General features: G+C 38.9%; 1 protein-coding gene across 1 annotated transcript; it reads left to right on the top strand.

The window, feature by feature from the left end:
• The first annotated feature begins 12,663 nt into the window (after positions 1 to 12,663).
• On the top strand, positions 12,664 to 16,770 carry LOC137198323 (macrophage mannose receptor 1-like). Its single transcript, XM_067612077.1, has 5 exons — positions 12,664 to 13,934; positions 14,051 to 14,431; positions 14,598 to 14,921; positions 15,240 to 15,334; positions 15,941 to 16,770. Exons 1-5 carry the CDS (start codon positions 13,898 to 13,900, stop codon positions 16,040 to 16,042), a joined length of 939 nt encoding a protein of 312 aa, XP_067468178.1. The 5' UTR covers positions 12,664 to 13,897; the 3' UTR covers positions 16,043 to 16,770.
• Positions 16,771 to 17,886: the final 1,116 nt, after the last annotated feature.

The following is a 17,886-nucleotide window of genomic DNA, read 5'->3' as shown; positions in this document are numbered from 1 at the left end:
AAGTAAGGATTACAAAAAGGGATTCTAGTAACGATGCAAATGCCTGGTAATGGACACTGAAGCCATGTCATTTGAATGTCTTTGCTGCCCTCTTCTTGACAGACCAACCAGAAATCCATACACCAAATAGGTGCAGAGAAAAGAAGAAAAGATGAACAAAGTAGAGGACAATTGAAGAAAGCTCATATTCTGAAAGCAGTGAGGGCACTGTCATATCATTTCATCACCCTTGGAAAAAAAAGTGTCATACCAGTTTCAGTAGCAGGAGATAAGTGACAATACAGAGCAGGAGATAGAATCTGCGTCACTGTGGTCTGCCACAGGCCCGCACTGGAGATGTAAGAAGTGAGGTTTTCAAGCTTTTGGCAAGGATTGCTGTACAAGACAAAGAAAAAATAGAATCGTCAGGCCATACAAGTCCTCCTGTCATCATATACTTCACAACGCACAGGGTGATCCTGAGTTATCCGGAGGGACAGCAGAGAGATACTGTAAGCTTTTGCACACTGTGGCAGCAGCAAGAAAACATAGTGAAAATGACAAAACAACATTTAAAAGTCTTCCATTAAATCTCAGGTTCCTGACAGGGTTTGGAATAGATTTTTTGATAATGATAGTGTGACTGTATATATTTTGTATGTGGTCTTTTTCTTGAGAGTTTCCTATTTTCAGCAATATTTTTATAATAATAAAGATTATACTAAGAGTTAACTGCGTATTTAGATATAATTCTTTAACCTTATTTTCAGTTAAGAGGAGTAAAGAGGAGCAACAACCACATTGTACCTTGACATTCTGACCAATGTGGTTTAAACCAAGAAATCAGTCAGTTGGTCAGCGTCAGAGGCGGAGGCTGACTCAAAAGCAAGCCTCAAAATCCAACTCTTCATCTGAAACTGGTAATGTGCAAATGTAATAGGTTACTGTGAAAGTTATATATATTTTCTCTCTGACCTTTATCATAGTCTCATTATCCTGATTGTTATCCCAATACTGTAAATTGCATGGCCATAAGGCTGTATTTGAAACTGTTCCTTTTTCTTCACAAGTTACAGTATCTTTAGTAGTTTACCACAGGCCTTTGCATTTACACCTGGTATTAATAAGCGTTCATGTTATCTCAATTTTGCCTGCATTGTAATCAAGTGACAACTACCATGGCTTAACGCTGAAGCCAGTGGTGTAAAGTGTAATGCCACTGCCAGCCATTAGATGCTGGCTCCAAAAAACCCCTGGCTCGAATCGACTGAAATTCAAAAAGCGTCAACTTCTAACTAGAAATACTGAGTCAATCATCTTTTTCAAAGAGATTATAGTCTCAGTTGTTAAATTTGGGCCCTCTAATAAGTGTTTGGAAATTACTGGTCTGTGCTGTCCATGGCTCCAGGACTCACACTGAGTCAGACTATTGTTACAATATTTCTGTAAGTTTAATGTTACTTGATTACGATATCTGCTAAAGTAGCTAATGTTAGCCCAAGTGTGCACTGCTTGGTGCACACTCTTTCAGTAAGCTAGCTTTGGTCGCTTCGGTCCAAGGTAGTGGGCCGTGTTTCCAGAGTGTGAAAGATATCTCCCCACATTTCTTAATTTGCCCTGGCTCCAAATGAAAAAGATGGCACCGACCATAAACAGCAGCTGAGTAACATCACATCTCATTATATCCAAACAGTTTAGGATTGTGATAAGGGGTTGGTTTCACAGATATTTTAGATTGGTCTGTTATGTTAGGCCAGTCTTAATTTTGCTCATAGATTAGTCTAATGCAATTAGACCATTTCACCAAAAAAAAATTTCAAAGCCAAATATTAGACACCTTACCCCCTGGCTAATTCAAGCCTGAAACCCATGTTACCATAGTAACAGTGACACCTACTGACCAGTTACACCCAACAGCAAAAAAGAGGAAAACATGGCACATAATTTGAGGTTTGCTAACATTGTAATGGAGCGAGCAATGAGAAGGAAAAGAGCTTTTAGAGACTGCAGTAACCTACTGGAAATATACAGCAATGAGGACATCGTCAGTCGTTTTTGTTTGCCCAAGGAAATTATCCTGAGCCTGACTGAAGAATTAGCAGAACTACTGAGCCCTGCCATATTAAGAAGCCACAGCATCCTGCTACAGGTTTGCACTGCGTTGAGATTTTATGCAACAGGAAGCTTCCTAAATATTGTTGGTGACACTGTGGGTCTCACAAATCTTCAGTGTCACGGGTTGTACTCAGGGTATAGAGGGCTCTTTCAAATAAGCTCCCTCAGTTTCCAAACTAACCTGGTGAGCTAAATAAAATCTAAAGTGGGTTCTTCAGTATTGCAAGGTTTCCCAACATTGTAGGAGCTATTGATGGGACACGTCAGAATTCAGGTGCTGTCAATTGATGAACATCTGTTTTTAAACAGGAAAGGATATCACAGCCTAAACATTCAGGCTGTCTGTGATCCCGATCTCCAGTTCCTCAACTCATGACTCATGAATATTATGGAACTCTGAACTTTACCTCACCACCATCATTGATGGAGTCCTGTTGGGGCACTCTGGTTACCCTCTGTAACCATGGCTCGTTACTCCCTCCCTGAACCCTACTACATGTGCCCAGAGGAACTACAATGCAGCTCACGGTTCGACTCATAACACAGTAGAGAGGGCCTTTGGAGTACCAAAGAGGCATTTTCACTGTCTTCATAGAGAACTGCAGATGCCACCTGACAGAGTCTGCTACATCATCTGTGCAACTTGGCAAGGTATCTGACAAAAACAGGCTATTTTAATTGCAATCTGTTTCAAATATTAAATGCTTGATTATCAATTAATGCTACAACTACTGTATAATCAAGATTGTTTAATTCACTAATCATAAGGGATCTCCGGCTTAATGACCCAGAAGGAGAAGATATCAGAGATGAATATTGGAATGAAACTATAGAGGACATACAAGATTCAGAAGAGCAGAATGGAACTGGTTGATACGTACAACAGATGTATGTTGACAGACTTTTCTTTGCCTTAAATCACAACTAAAAATCCCATGAAACTGAGCCACTTTGCTGCCTGCCTCCCCTGTCCATTCAGTTACATAAAGAAATTAAATAAGTAACAAATATAATATAGTCTCAGTTTACAAGACAATTAACATACATTCATCCAATAAATTATTCTGATGACTTAATAAATAATTACTCAGTTAAAACCTCAAAATCAATTAGCAGTTGAGTACTAACAGAGAAAACTCTTCAAATAATCTGACAAAAGAAATATAGCACTGCATTCTGAGTAATTCATGTTAAGACTTGCCTAAATTACAGAAACTACTAAGTATTAGAAGCACACAACATAATTATTAACTGCATTTCCAACTTCAATTTATATTGCTGAGGTTTTAAGACCTGGATTTCAAGCAACAATTTTCTTTCTTCAAGTTGGAGATTTTGGCATTGTTTGTTCAACACCATGGACAGAGCTGCACTAGTTCTCTCCTACATTAAAGGGCAGACCTCTCCAGTCAGACCGGCTGCAGCTGACTCTGTCTCCCCATCTCTTGTCCTCTCTCCTCTCTGATCAGCTGGCTCCCTTTCTCTTGCTCCCTGCCTCTCCTCCTCTGCTGTCTCATTCAGACCGTTCAAAGAAAAATAAAGCACCACTTTATTGTGAGGCCCATGTTATAGCTTTTGTTGACATGTAACTTGCCGGTAGCTTCCTCATAGGCTATATCGTTAAATCATCAACTAGCTACCGGCTCAACATTAACATACCAAAACCACCATCACAAAGTAAAACTTTTTTTTTTTTGACTGATGTTACCATCAAAACAATCGCTACTTCTAGAGACATTCCTAATCTATATTTATCTGTGTTCTCCTCTTGGCTGTCTTTGGCCTCTGTCTCTCCCTCTTGACGTGGTGAGCTGCTCTCAGCGCCAGCACTTAGCGGTGTGGGGAGGGGGGCCCGGTAGTTGCGCCTCTGTTGACTCCACGTACGCACATGAATGGTAGGGGCAGTGTAGGGGCAGTATGGGGATGTGACAGGGTCAGGGGTCAGTGGGCACAAAAGCAGCGACAACAATGCTGGAAAATTTTGAAGACAAGTTAATAGACCAAGTCTGCAATTACCCGTATCTGTACAATGTGTCATGGCCACTGCACAGTGACAGGTATGCTTGAAATAACAGTGGTAACCTCTTCGAGTGTCGCCATATTTATTTTTTAAATCATACATCTTCCTCTTCTTCTTCTTCTATGCGTTGTTTTACATCATGCAAATCCAGAAGTTCTATTTATATCTTTAGTTCTCTGGTGTGCCCTCTAACACTAACACTAACACTGTTTACTGTTGTTGCAATTTTTCCCTATCAGGTTTTTTTTAATTGTTACACTCTTCGATATATTTTCCCAGTAAAATGTCCTTGTAACTATTCTTCCAAAAGAAGAATACTTATATACTTTGAAAAAAGTCTTAATTCACCAGAATTCATTGTACTGTAGTCCTGCTTAAGATAGTCAAGAACTAAACTGATCTGTGCAACGGGAGTATTTGGATCTAACTATTTGTTATATCTAAGCCATAGTCAAAGTCTGTCTTTGTGAAACCAGCCCCAGATCTCAGTATGCAAATTGGATAGGCATAAGCAATGCCATGGAAAGGTTTCATTCATCTTTAAATCACTTTTTGTAAGGCAAGACTCACTAGCTACTGCTGCTACTTGTAGCTTTTGCCAGACTTTACTGGGTGGATTTTTGCCTTAAGAAATGTGGACTGCATTTACACCTGGCTGAGATCCGATCACAGTGTGAGCCAGACCACCTCCAGACATGGTCTAGTCAATGTTATCACATTGTAATCCTATTGCGTTCTCCATGCATTTACACCTGGTATTAACATGTGTTTTTCCTGATCCAGGATATCCAGACACAGATGTTAATGCCTTGTGTAAATGGGGTCTCACTGTGGAATGTTACATGATAACAAATAGTCATGTATGGTGAAAGCCCAGGAAAAGCTAAGTGGAGCTTTGAAATAGTACTATTTAAACATAGTAATGTAATGTCTAGATATAATATCTCTCATATTAAAACAGCTGTTCAAAATAACTGCTCAAACAAACATATAAACATAGAAGAAGAACAGAGTAATCAGTATGAGTAGTGAACACACCACATATCAAAAACCAAAGATTATCCACAGAAAAGATAATTAATTGTTGAAAGCTCTGGGACTGACAATCTGTGAGAGTGCAGAGTAGAAACACTAAACAGTAGCTGTGTAGCACCAAACAATGAGCCTAATAATATATAGATAATGAATGCCTTAATGAAATAAATTAAAGGATTACCACTTTATTGGATCCGTGGTCTTTTCTCATTTTCGTTTTTTTTTCTAAACTAAGAAATGTAACTGAAACATATATTTTAAATATACACACATATACATATATTTAAAAGCTGATAATTAGACATAAGAATATTACATTTTTTAAACTAATATTGTGTTATCTTAAATTTACACTGTATGTTTACAGAGTGAATCATTTGCTTCATCGTGAACTGAAATAGAATTGAATAGGCTGAGAACATGACAATCTGCCATTAATGCCAGTCAAATGTGACTGCAGCCCTCTAGAGGGTTTATCAGTGATGTCCATGTCTGTGCTGTACATCTGCCTGCATGTCCTCAGGCAAAAGAACAACATCACAATCGATGATTACCACAAAATGAACCACTGTCAAGAGGCAGTGGCAGAGATGTCCATTAGCTTTCCTCTGCTGTACTCCACACATCCAAATTGGGAGACCACACATGCATGCACAATCGCATACACAAGGCTAATACATAATTCATAGTAATATAACAAATGATGTATAGTTCTCGGGGTGCTTCTGACAATGTGTAATAATGGAACTACAGTCGCAGACAAATCTGCACATAAACAAATGATCAGGATTGTCATGAATAGAATGTATGACGCTGCAGGCACCCTGACATCTGTAGGATGGCAGATGTAAGAGATGATTTGGTGCGGGGGTAATTGCATTGATGTCATAAGAGAGAGATTGCTGCATATGCCTGCGTGTGTGTGAGTGGCTGGTGATGGGGGGGTTGTAAATTTGAACTGAATTATACCCCATTTCATTCATGTTGGTGAAGTAACATGATTGTAGCCTTAGGATTTTTATTAACCCTTATGTAGCCATGTAAGCTTTCCACAGTTAAAGCAAATTCAGCCTTTTAGTTCAGATTTAGGGAGAACGTTCCTCAGTCATTTTCCCCACCCAGATTTCCCAAGTTAGTTCAAGAAAATCATTCTTCCATTTTTAGATTATTATCTGGCTCTGGGGTCATTGTGACAAATGACCTTTTTTAACAAAATAGTTCCACGTACAAAGAAGCTACAGTAACTGAACTCAGACCAACACATTGAATGAATGGGGTCCTTGAAATGGGTTGCCAATTGGGAATCCAAGTGGTTGTGTTGTGAGGCACACGAGCCTGACATAAATACATACCACAAATAAACTAATAAGCTCCACACTATCTCAGCAAAAATGCTGCCCTTCTCAATCGTATCTTTGCATTGTTTGAAGCTAAATTGTAGAGCATTACTTGTTGCAGTAATGTTTCATAAGGTGGTCCCACAAAGAACATAAATCCTAATTAATGAGCAGCTCCACATTATGGACTGTACCTGCCATGTTCCGTCAGAGTCCAAACAACTTCCAGTTTTATTGATGTCAGATTAAACGCCCAAGTGGGCAGTGACATATGCGGAAATGCTGTAGTGGACCTGGGTGACGGGTTTGACCAGTGTCCAACAGTCCAATACAAATGGATCCAACATGGGTTGAACAAACATGCGTCTGCTGACTGAAAGTCATTTTTTGTGCATTCCTGATTGTGTTTCCACCACTTATGAGGAAACGGTGAAGATTTGGTAAATACAACATATTTGATAACATTAGAAAATGACTGTTGTATGAAATGTACAGTAAGTCAAGTTGTTCTTTGTATTTACTCTTGTGCAAATAATGTTTGATATGTTTGAATGATAACCGTAAAACACTCAGCAGATCACTACTTTGGAGACAGGCGTCTCTGTATATCTCCTCTATCTATTTCTGTTTTGGTACATAATGAAATTGGCCATTATGTTTCTCTTGTGTTCACTTGCATTATCTGTAATTCACACACTCACGTTTTTGGTTTTTTTTACTTTTCTGTATTTGAACTACAGAACAATTCAAGTTATGAATATAACTAACTTGTTTTCATATCAACACAACAAATGTGCACTCATCATCCTGATTGATACTAGTGGTAATCAGTGTCTGCTTACTACAAAATTAAGCTGTATAATTTTTAGCAGCCACGCATGCAGCAAACTGCACCCCAACAGTTTGCAGACGATGGTAACTGTAACAGGCTGACAGTAACCAAGACTTCTTCCCAACTATGTTCTCCACCTTCTTCTGGTGGGATCCCAAGATGTTACCCGCCCAATGCAAGATATTTCATTCTTCAGTATGTTTTGTCTCTGCAGTGGGTCTCCTTTATGGTCTCAGTTTCCACAGGGAAGTGTTGTAATCATCTCAACTAGGTCCCTTCAGTGCAAAGGAGCAGTGGTTCTAATCTGGACTCCTGCCCTGACACATTAACAGGAGGTAATTTTGGCTGCTTATATTGACTACTGCAATAAGAACTTGCCCAACATAGTGCCTGAATCTTTGCCGACTGCAACCCAGTTCGTCTTTATCTTGCCCTCTCTCGTAAACAAGACCCCGAGATGCTTGAACACCTTCACTTGGGGCAGCAACTCCAACCCAAGGGAGGTGATCACAGTTTTCCAGCAGTTACCAGGGCCTCAAACTTAGAAGTGCTGCTTCTCACTGTCTCAAAGTGCATGCTGAAGGTCAAGGTCTATTAATAACTTAACTACATCATCAGGAAAAAGCAGAGATGCAGATGTTTTCCACTCCTGTCTCCACTGCTGGCTGCACCTAGAGATTATGTCTATAAAAATCACAAACAGAATTGATGACAAGGTATAGCCTTGGAAAAGCCCAACTCCCACCAATGATACAAGTGCATCAGAAGAGATCACCATTCAGTCACCATTAGTGGGAATCTAATTCAGCTTGCCCCTTTTGCAAAATGGTAATATACTGTGACCCTGCATGTGGCCTCTGCGCATAGTACCACAGTTAACTCAAATTAACACACCTTTTTTTCTCACATCTGTGCAACACAAAAAGATATCCAATAGTATACTGCAAATCTTATAACTGGACCTGCTTTGATATAACATTCAATACCACTGATTTCATATTTTGAAGTCTTAAAGTAAAGAAATGTGTTCCTTTCGCACCTTGCAGCCAATTTTTTCCAGTGGCCACTCACGGTATTGCAGCGAAAAAGGATTTTCCCCATAGACCACCATTGTAAAAGAGATGCCTGTAAAACTGTTGACAGGATGCCTCGAACTGCAAACAAGGTCAATTATGACTCTTTCTATTATGAACTTTTGATCTATGGAGATTTTATGTTTGTAAAACTTTCCTCAAGCCGAGAAAAGCGATTTAAAAATCTGTGACGTCATCACAATGTAAAGTGTATAGGCCGAGCAGGAGCTCGCAGGCGGGGCCAGCGAGGGGAAACACTACTGTGGACATTCAGTGGGCTGCACAACGTGGAAGCAAACCTGGAAGCTAGAAAGTTTTTTTGGCGTATGCACCAGGCGAGCAATTCCTATAGGACTGAATGGGCGCCATTTTTAGTCCAGTATCCAGCTCTTATGATACAGTGATGCTCTGGCTCAAAATGACATCACACAAGCAAGATGGCATCTCCTGGAAAGGAGATATTTTGGCTTCACTTTTGCATAGCGGTAGGAAGTGGAGACACGTTGTCCATATTTATATACAGTCTATGTATCAGACTGGTTAACCAGCAGCTATAAAGTTCTGTTAACTAATAAACAAGATGACCAACAGCCACAAATGGACGTTATGACATGGATACTTCATTTCCATGGTAGAAAGCAGAAGACGTCAGATAACGTGAGTCAGATACAGCTTCTCTCTCTCTGTCTCTTTGGTCGCTAGTTTCATCTCTGATGGTTAAATGTCTCTGTGGCTGTTGTGTGAATTTATCTCCTTAATCAGAATGCAGCAGAGATCATATAATGTGCTGTAGGTAGTTTGCTTGTTGAAGTTTACAGTGAGCTGTCTGGAGTCACTCATTCATTCTTTTGGAATTGATCCAGTTTTTAATTGAGTGGTTGCTCAGTCACCTGTTGCTGTTGTGTGATTAGTGAATGAGTGTGCAGGAGGTCTGGCTGCTTGCTTGTGACAGTTTCTTCAGTCTGTTTTTAAGCTAAGCCTTGTATTGAGTAATAAGCTTAAAGTAACTAGAATAGCAAGGGTTAACATGTCAGCTTTGTCAACTTTGTAGACTATATTTTGTATGTCGTGCATATAGATAAGAGTGTGTAAGTCATGTATTTGATACATGCATTAATACTTTTTGTGAACCTAAACTTTTAGATCTATGAATGTTTTTAGTGTTCAGTCTTTCTAATATTCAGCACTGATCTGAACCTGTATCAGATTATAAACTTTGTGGTACTTTATATATTACTGTATACTAAGAAAATAGATAGGAAACACGTGTAAATCATGTGATATGTTGTCTGTTTCTGATGAGAACATAAATCTGTTGTCACAATAGAACAATACTATAAATCTGAATTTCACTTTGTTGATAAAATGATTGTTTTTGAAAGCAAATTGTTTTATTGGCATATAAAATTGCCCCCCACCCCTCTGATTTCATCAGGTGGGGGACGATGATGTGTATGATGCAGTTTGTTGTATGATTCCATGTTGGATGTCCTCCTGTCCTCCCCACTTTTTTGAGTCACCAGCCGCCACTGCTTTGATCATAGTAATACCTTTATCCCACTGTGATCCAAAATTGTAATGTACTGTACTTTTGCACTCTCAGAGATAATCCCAACATTTGGAGACACACTGGTAGTTAACGAGAGATTTGTCCTGTGAGTCAGATTTCTTCCTGCACCGCTGTCCTTCTCTTTCAGTACGGATTACTCCCAATTGTGAAACCCTGATGATGACTTGCGTCCTCAAGTCCTCACTTTTTAGGCTAATACCCGCAGAGAGAATCTCTCCACAACTGATAGTGTGAGAGAGGGGATAACAAATGAATGTTATTAGAGGAGAGAGAGCAGGAGAGCTGCAGCTTTGGAGGACAGATTAGCAGTAATGCCAGGTCATTTCTGCACGTGGCTATTAGACTCTTGCAAGACCTCAGTGGGAAAATGAAAGTGCAGCATAATTACCTGAGTCAGATCGCTAAGAACTTCCAGCCTGGCAGACCACAAGTTTGGAACGCAGAGGAGAGAGTTCAGTGTTCTATCTTGCTAATGACCATAATCAATCATTTATCATATACAGAATCAAAGACTGCAGACGGTTTGATTCTGTAGTAATTTAGTTTAAGAAGCTTTAGCCACCAGAAACGATTGGCAGGGAGCTGATGCAGGGAAGACAGTGAGCCAAATACGTTTCAAAGCAAAGAAATGATTCTCATTCCTATAACTTTCAGCTGCCACACAAACGGATATGATCTATATGTAAAGCATGCTGGCTGCACTCTGGCCCTGCTTGAGAATTATTTTGGGGATCAATTCTTTTTATTCTTTTCTTAAGAATTCATATCTTACCAAGGACAAGTAGGAATCCAATTTCCTTGTAATTCTAGAACTCGCACATGCTCGCAGGCACCCACACAGAAAATGCATTAACACTTGAATTTGAATGCAGGCAAGCAAACAAATACATGTATCTTAAAGCCATTACTGTGAGGTTGTACAGTATAGATTGTGTAGTGTAAAATGGCATTCCGGATTCTCAAGGATTTGGATCAGGAATGTGTACATTTTTACAGTACAAGATGTTGGACAAAACCACTGATAAACCAAATGTTCAGAAACACTAACGGCCACATAATACAGCGCTTATGTTCTAACATCTGCAGTAGGTACTGTAAGGCCCATATCAGTGGATTTGTGTTTTTCTGGTCTTTTGTTTGTATCTCTATCTAGAAAATGTTCACAAACAATATAGTTCATAGTTTAGGCACTCAAAGCCCTTGGGTTTTGGTTAAATATTTAGCAACTCGACAGGGACTTGAAGCACAAGACCAAATTTGTTTACTTCATTAATATTTAACCAAAACCACAATCTGTCTTTACCAAAGTGCTTCTGTTACCTAAACCTAACCACATGCAGGACAGAGGACCCAAACCCTGATCTCCAATATATGTCAATATCCTGTGCTTTGTACACCCAACATACAGCTCTTCCTACGCTCAATGTTGCCTTTGAGCAGAATCTAGGCAGCAGATACATTTCCTCAAAAACATATTTGGCTAAACTAATTAGCATCATTTCTTGGATTTGGATTACTCTTGAGAAAGTGCTGCATAAACGCTTCAAGGTCATGTAGTCTTTGAAAGAGGGAAAATCACCGGGCATCATTTACATGTTCACCTCCCTGACATGCAAACCTTATTTAAACGATCAACATTATTTTCTCAGCTTCTCTCAAAGTTGGAAGTTAGCTTCATTTTAGATGATTAATAATCAGATTCATACTGACACGAATAAATAAGCACTGAAAAACAAAACAATATAAGCCGTTCAGCTGCTTCAATATTACCTTCGATACACCCAGTGCCCTCAGTAAAGATGAGAGCTTGATGCAATGACCAAAGTCAATCTAAACTGTTGTGATGGACCAATCTACCCACCCATTTTTAAAATTAATAAAAAATAAAAAATTAATAAAAGCATTGTTATCCCTCTCATGTGTAGTTTGACTTAACAGGGCCGCATCAGTGTTGTGTGTTACTTAGGCCAGTAGCTGTTCATGCACTGCCGATGGCCTCAGTGGTCCACACATTGTACATTCACATTGCAAGAAGGAAATTGAGGTACCCTTGGGCAACAAGGGGTTCTGGGTATGACCAACAGGGAAGAGACTTCAGGATACCAGGCATCTCCCAACTAGTCTGTGAATACTCGGGACCTCCCTATCAGGACAGGGTATTTAAAGATAATTTTTGCCAAATTTGGGAACCAAGGACTTTCAGTGTGTGTCTGTGCGTGCCTTTTATTGTTAGTGGTGGAGTCCGCCATTCCCGTACTGGATTCAGCTACCTGCCTACACATTGGGGAGTCAAAGAAAATTATGCATTCATGTAATCGAGTGTTACTGTTTTTAATTTTATTCAATTGACATCAGCCTCACTGTTTTCTGTTCACTCTCTTTATACTGTATCAGGGATGTATTAAGTTACTGCTGATACAGACCCAAACATTTCTACTGCTGCTGATTCACATTAAAAGTGTTTAAACTGGCAAAACACAGATTGGCTTTTATTTTGAAGCAGCCACAGGAAATGCAACGTATTTGTCACAGAGGTTAGTGCTGGCAGTGAGCTGTAGCTCAGGAGGTAGAGCGGGTCGTCAACTAATGGGAAGATCGGCGGTTCAATCCCCGGCTCTTCCAGTCTGCATGTTGAAGTGTCCTTGGGTAAGATACAGAACCCCAAATTGCTTCTGATCACACCAATGGCTTTGCCACACACTCACCCTGTGTGTGAATGATTAGATTCCTCCTGATGAGCAGGTTGGCACCTTGCATGGCAGGCTCTGCCATCAGCATATGAATGTGTGTGTGTGAATGGGTGGATGTGTGTTAAAGCACTTTGAGTGGTTGGAAGACTAGAAAGGCACTATATAAATGCAGTCCATTTACCATCATTCATCAAAAAACGTGTCCACAAAACAAGATAAGATTTTTAGATTTAGCAAAGGAGTGGTCACAGAGAGCTGTTAGATGAAGAACTGCAGCTCCTCAGCAAGGTAACAAACGTAACTCTACCCTGATATTGTGTGGAAAAACTACTCACACTGTGTGCAGCATGAAATTGCTGTTGCAATTATTTTTGACTGACTTCTTATTAAAACATTAGTTTTTGGTTGCGCTCTGAAGTGGTACACCGGTTGCTCCTTGGCTGTATTTCTGATGAAGTAGCTGCTCAAGGAGTATTTTGCTGTGTTATTAACCCACACTTCCTGTTACCAGGACAGAAATCTTAATGATTACAACTTTAACGTCAACACTGGACTTCCATAGTAATGCTTACCTTTTATAGTAAAATGGCAATGTACAGTTAAGCTGTGTGACAAAAAGATTTTTTAGAATGAGTGTGAATAAAGCAACATACAAATCTGTAATGAAGTAATTATCTTAGGTAAGCACTATAGAGGTGGTCATCGGCTCATATATAACCACTACTTGGACACATTCAAACTGGTAAGACGATGCTGAAAAAGAAAAAGGTCAAATGATTTTGCATGATGGCATTGTTTCTTCTACTACAAAGATAGCGCACTTTTATCTCACAATTATAAAAATGTACAGTTTGAATACATACCATCACATGATTAGTTATCTGCAGTTCTGTGTTTAAAATTAAACTTCATTATCAAGATATGGAGAGCTAGAACTTTAAATTCACAGGAAAGTAATCACCCCTGTTTCCTGTGAAGAGGTGAGGGAAAGGGTTGGAAAAGTTTGCATAAAGGCTTTGAGCTGACATGACAAGAGTCACTTTATATATTCAGCACAGACAACGTCAGAGAAAACACAACGGTAAGAGCTTATAAGATAAAACCTCATCTCATAGCGATCACTACTTGGCTTATATGGAGGGAGATTTCCATTCATTAATCTAAATTATGCATCAGTGATTTTTATTGATTTTATTTGCCTAATTATTATTATTGCAGAGTTGTACAGTTTGACAGTATAACAGTGATGGAGAAGACAGGATTGGTGATCTTACTGTCTCTAGGTTAGTACATCACATAATCATACACAGTCCTACTTAATGGATTATTGTTCACTCACTAAATTACCATGTGTGAATATGTTTTTCAAACTTCTGACACTGAATTAATTTCCTTTCAGCGTTATTGACACTTTCATCATGTGCTATCAGGGAATACTACCATGTGCAGCTGTTGAAAACCTGGACCGAAGCTCAGAGTTATTGTAGAGAGAATTTTGCTGACCTGGCAACCATAGAGACTGAAGAGGATTGGGAAAAAGTGAGAAAACTATTTGACAACTCTACTAGACATATATGGATAGGACTTTATGATGATATTAACGGCTGGAGGTGGTCCATGGACAATACATATCTCTACAATGGTGGCGACACTACACTTGGAGACTGGTTTGCTTTAGCAGTGAACAGCCACCAAAGTGCTGAGCATTGTATAGAAATATTCCAGGGCACACTATATGACCAGAGATGTGAGAAATCACGAAGACCAGTGTGCTATGATGGTAAGCATACACTTTTTTGACAATATTTTTCATAGTTTAGAAAGTATGTAAAATCAAAGATCACTGTCAGCCAATTCTGTCGAATGCTTTATGAACATGTCACACTTACTATATTTTCTACATCGCTGAAAGTGGTCCATGAAATAGCTATGCTGTATAATTTCAGAGACCTCCAAAACATACATCGCAGTTACGACTCCTATGACATGGTCATCAGCTCAGAGTCACTGCAGGAAGAAATACACAGACTTGACCGGCATGAGAAACCAGCAAGAAAAGGAAGCGATCATGAGCGTGATCGATGATCAACCGCATTGGATTGGTTTGTCCAGAGATTCTTGGAAGTGGTCTGACCAGAGTAGCTCTTTGTTCAGAGCCTGGTGGACTGACGAGCCCAACAATCAAGGTGGAAGAGAATTTTGTGCATCCAATTTTAAGCAAGGGTGGGCTGATATTCCTTGTGACTACAAAAGTCCATTCATTTGTTCAGGTAAGCATCCACATTTCATTTCAACAAATTATCCAGTTTTTAATTCAAAATGTTTTATTTTCATTTTATGTCTTTCGTTGGCTGTTTTAGGAGGAGTTTGACATTTTAGGGGAATATGCTTATTTTCTTTATTGCTGAGAGTTTGATGAGAAGATTGATACCACTCGTACATGACACCGGTATCAATGTTCTCCTGTAACTCTGTGCAACAATTTGAATATGCATATTTCTCAAAATGTCTAGCTATTCCTTCAAATTTTTGGATCTACAAGTAGTTGCTGCTTATGCCGCACTAAAATTTTATCCCTTTATCTGCAGTGAGTCCCACAATGAAGCTGTTGAAGGTTGTGCTAAAACCTGAAAGATCTGTGGACCTGAATGATCCCCAAGTGCAGGAAGCTGTTCTGAAGCAGGTCAGTCTCATTCTTCCTCTGGATAATATGGTTAAAAACACAAATAAATCAGCTAGACACACTGCTTAATCCATTCCTTACACTGTTGGTCTTGTGTTTTTAGTTTTGAAAAAGTTCAAATCAGACACCACTATCCAAACATCTTATATATGGAATATCGCTCATACTGCAGCACCATGCACAACACTTTAACATGTGGAGAAATTCAAAGCTTGACAGACCTGCCATGCCTGGTTACGTTTGCAGTGCTAGGATGCAAAGCTGTGACTATTCAGGGGAGGGTTTTATTGAACAGTCAATTGTAGAGTGTAAACTTTTCCTCTGGCTGTTTAAACCATGACATTTACAGAAACAATGCCATGGCCTCAGTGTCCTTAACGGTAGCTTTAGTTTGTTTAAGTTTCAGAAGTTGGGAACTCCGTCTTCCAATTCCAACTGTGTTGAACCTTAGATTATATTTTTTTTAATTGAACAAAATGTTTTGACTGACAGTTCACATTTGCTTGGCTTGACAATTTAGGAACAGCCACAGAAAATCTTATGGAAAAACACTAACACTAGCAAATATTACATTGTTATCAACAATAAGTGTTATCTGTCTTGTAGATGGAGAAACATATGAGAGACCAGGGAATCCAGAAGTTCAGACTGAGCTGGAGGAAGCAACCAAATGGAGAAATCTTCAATAAGAGAGAGGCTCAACTATAAATGCTGTCTATTACTTGTTTTTTGTTTGTTTTTTTTAAATACAAACAACTATTCATCAAATGCATTCATTTAGACTTAGCAAAAACACATTTCTTGGTATTCTTTACTTCTAATTCATATGCAGATTAATGATGATGAATAGTGGTGAAATATAATTTTACAATTTATGTTTTGAAATAGATTTGATAAGGCTGGCACAACAGAACTGTTATGTAAGGAAACACCAATATAATAACAGCACGATAAACAATAATTAAAGCGCCACTTAAACAAACAAAAAGTACATAATTGGTGTAGATAACTGTTTTGCTGTGTGATTCACCTGCCTGTTTACTTGTGCAGGTGATCGTTAGTACAACTGGGAACACCTGTGGGTGTTCCCAGGTTATTTAAGTCCTGGCTGCAGCTCAGCTCACTGTCTCTCGGACTCGCTGTCACTCGCTCCCTGGTTTGCTTCAGTTATGCTGTTTTAGTTTATGCTAATGTTTTGTTTTGTACCATACAACACCCACACACATCCTCCACTCATGCACATCATACACTACTGGCTCGACTGATTTCCACACTCCATATTGTGAATATTTAGTTAGCTTTTTAATTTGGTTTAATTTAGTTAAGTTGAGTTAATAAACTTATTTTCTGTTAAAACTAAGCATGGTTTGTCTCCCGTTTTGTTGTGGTCAAAGAGCGGGTTCATAACATATGTATCTGTGCACTTGTTAAATAAAAAGTCCTCATGGTTTAAACAGATTGTGGTGAAGATGCATTTTTAAAAAGGATGGTAGATTACAGTCTAAGGCCATGGCCTGGGGCCAGGATTATGTACAAAGGGCTGGTTACTCATTATAATTGGCCTTTAAAACCAAAACTTCTCATTTTTTCATTATTTCTCTTTGGCTGGTGAGATTCATTTGGCACACACACAACATGGATTCTACACAGTAAACAGTTGGAGGGGTGAAGAGCACACTAGGGAAAGATTGTGAATCTTTGTCTAGAGGTTGGATTTGCTGTATTTGCTCCTGGATAGGCTTATGTGGAAACTCCACATAAGTCCTCCATCATATCTAAGGTATGACTTGTGGGAATATGGAGATTCAGCTAGTAGAACATTTGGGAATCTTTGGAAGGCATGGAGAGCAGGTGGCAGGGATGTATAGATTTAGTGAATATTTATAAGACTGTGGGAGATGAAGAAACTACAAAGTTGTTATACAGGACAAATACTATAGGTAAACAGATCCTATAATCAGCGCTTGTAAAACAAGAACATAATCTGGCAGTATTTTGTACATATAAGGCATCCTTTATAAAATGTAAGATGTAATTGATTGTTTTACTAATGGCTATGTATTCATTTACACATGCTTAATAGAATGGATTCTTACAGCAATCCATCTGCAGTTGTAAATGTTAATAAGTTGCTCTGCATCTGCAATTTTTCCAGAAGATAAGTGGTCAAACAGTTCATTGGTGGGAGTATTTTCCGCAAGTTTTCCTTATTAATAGCTTTAAACAACCTATAAACCTTATAAACAGGGATGTCATATAAGAAAGTGATACCAAAAATCCTTAAAAATGAGGATTTTAACTAAGAATTGCATTTTGCTCTTTTGTGATTTTTCTACATTATTAAAGAGTTTGCAGCAGAGAGAGGAAAGAGAGGTCATAAAAAATGTAATGACATTTGGTTCCTGACCCCCCAGTTTTCAGTTTCAGTTTGCTGCTTTTTTAGCCAACGGTATATATCCAATGGAATTGTGAATGTATACACAGTAAATGCCTATATTTATTGATAATAGAAAACATTTTTGATAATGCTTTCATTACTTATAGATTTCGTC

Source organism: Thunnus thynnus, chromosome 15 (genome assembly GCF_963924715.1).
Source record: "Thunnus thynnus chromosome 15, fThuThy2.1, whole genome shotgun sequence".
Classification (NCBI taxonomy): Eukaryota; Metazoa; Chordata; class Actinopteri; order Scombriformes; family Scombridae; genus Thunnus; species Thunnus thynnus.
The sequence above is the reverse complement of the archived record's forward strand: the minus strand, read 5'-3'. Positions and strand labels throughout refer to the sequence as shown.

What these genes read in the sequence shown, in the direction of transcription:
- LOC137198323 (XM_067612077.1), top strand. Translation starts at nt 13,898, where the DNA reads ATGGAGAAGACAGGATTGGTGATCTTACTGTCTCTAG. An exon ending in GGTGATCTTACTGTCTCTAG is followed by an intron (nt 13,935 to 14,050) that starts GTTAGTACATCA and finishes ATTTCCTTTCAG; the next exon opens with CGTTATTGACACTTTCATCA. An exon ending in AAGACCAGTGTGCTATGATG is followed by an intron (nt 14,432 to 14,597) that starts GTAAGCATACAC and finishes GTATAATTTCAG; the next exon opens with AGACCTCCAAAACATACATC.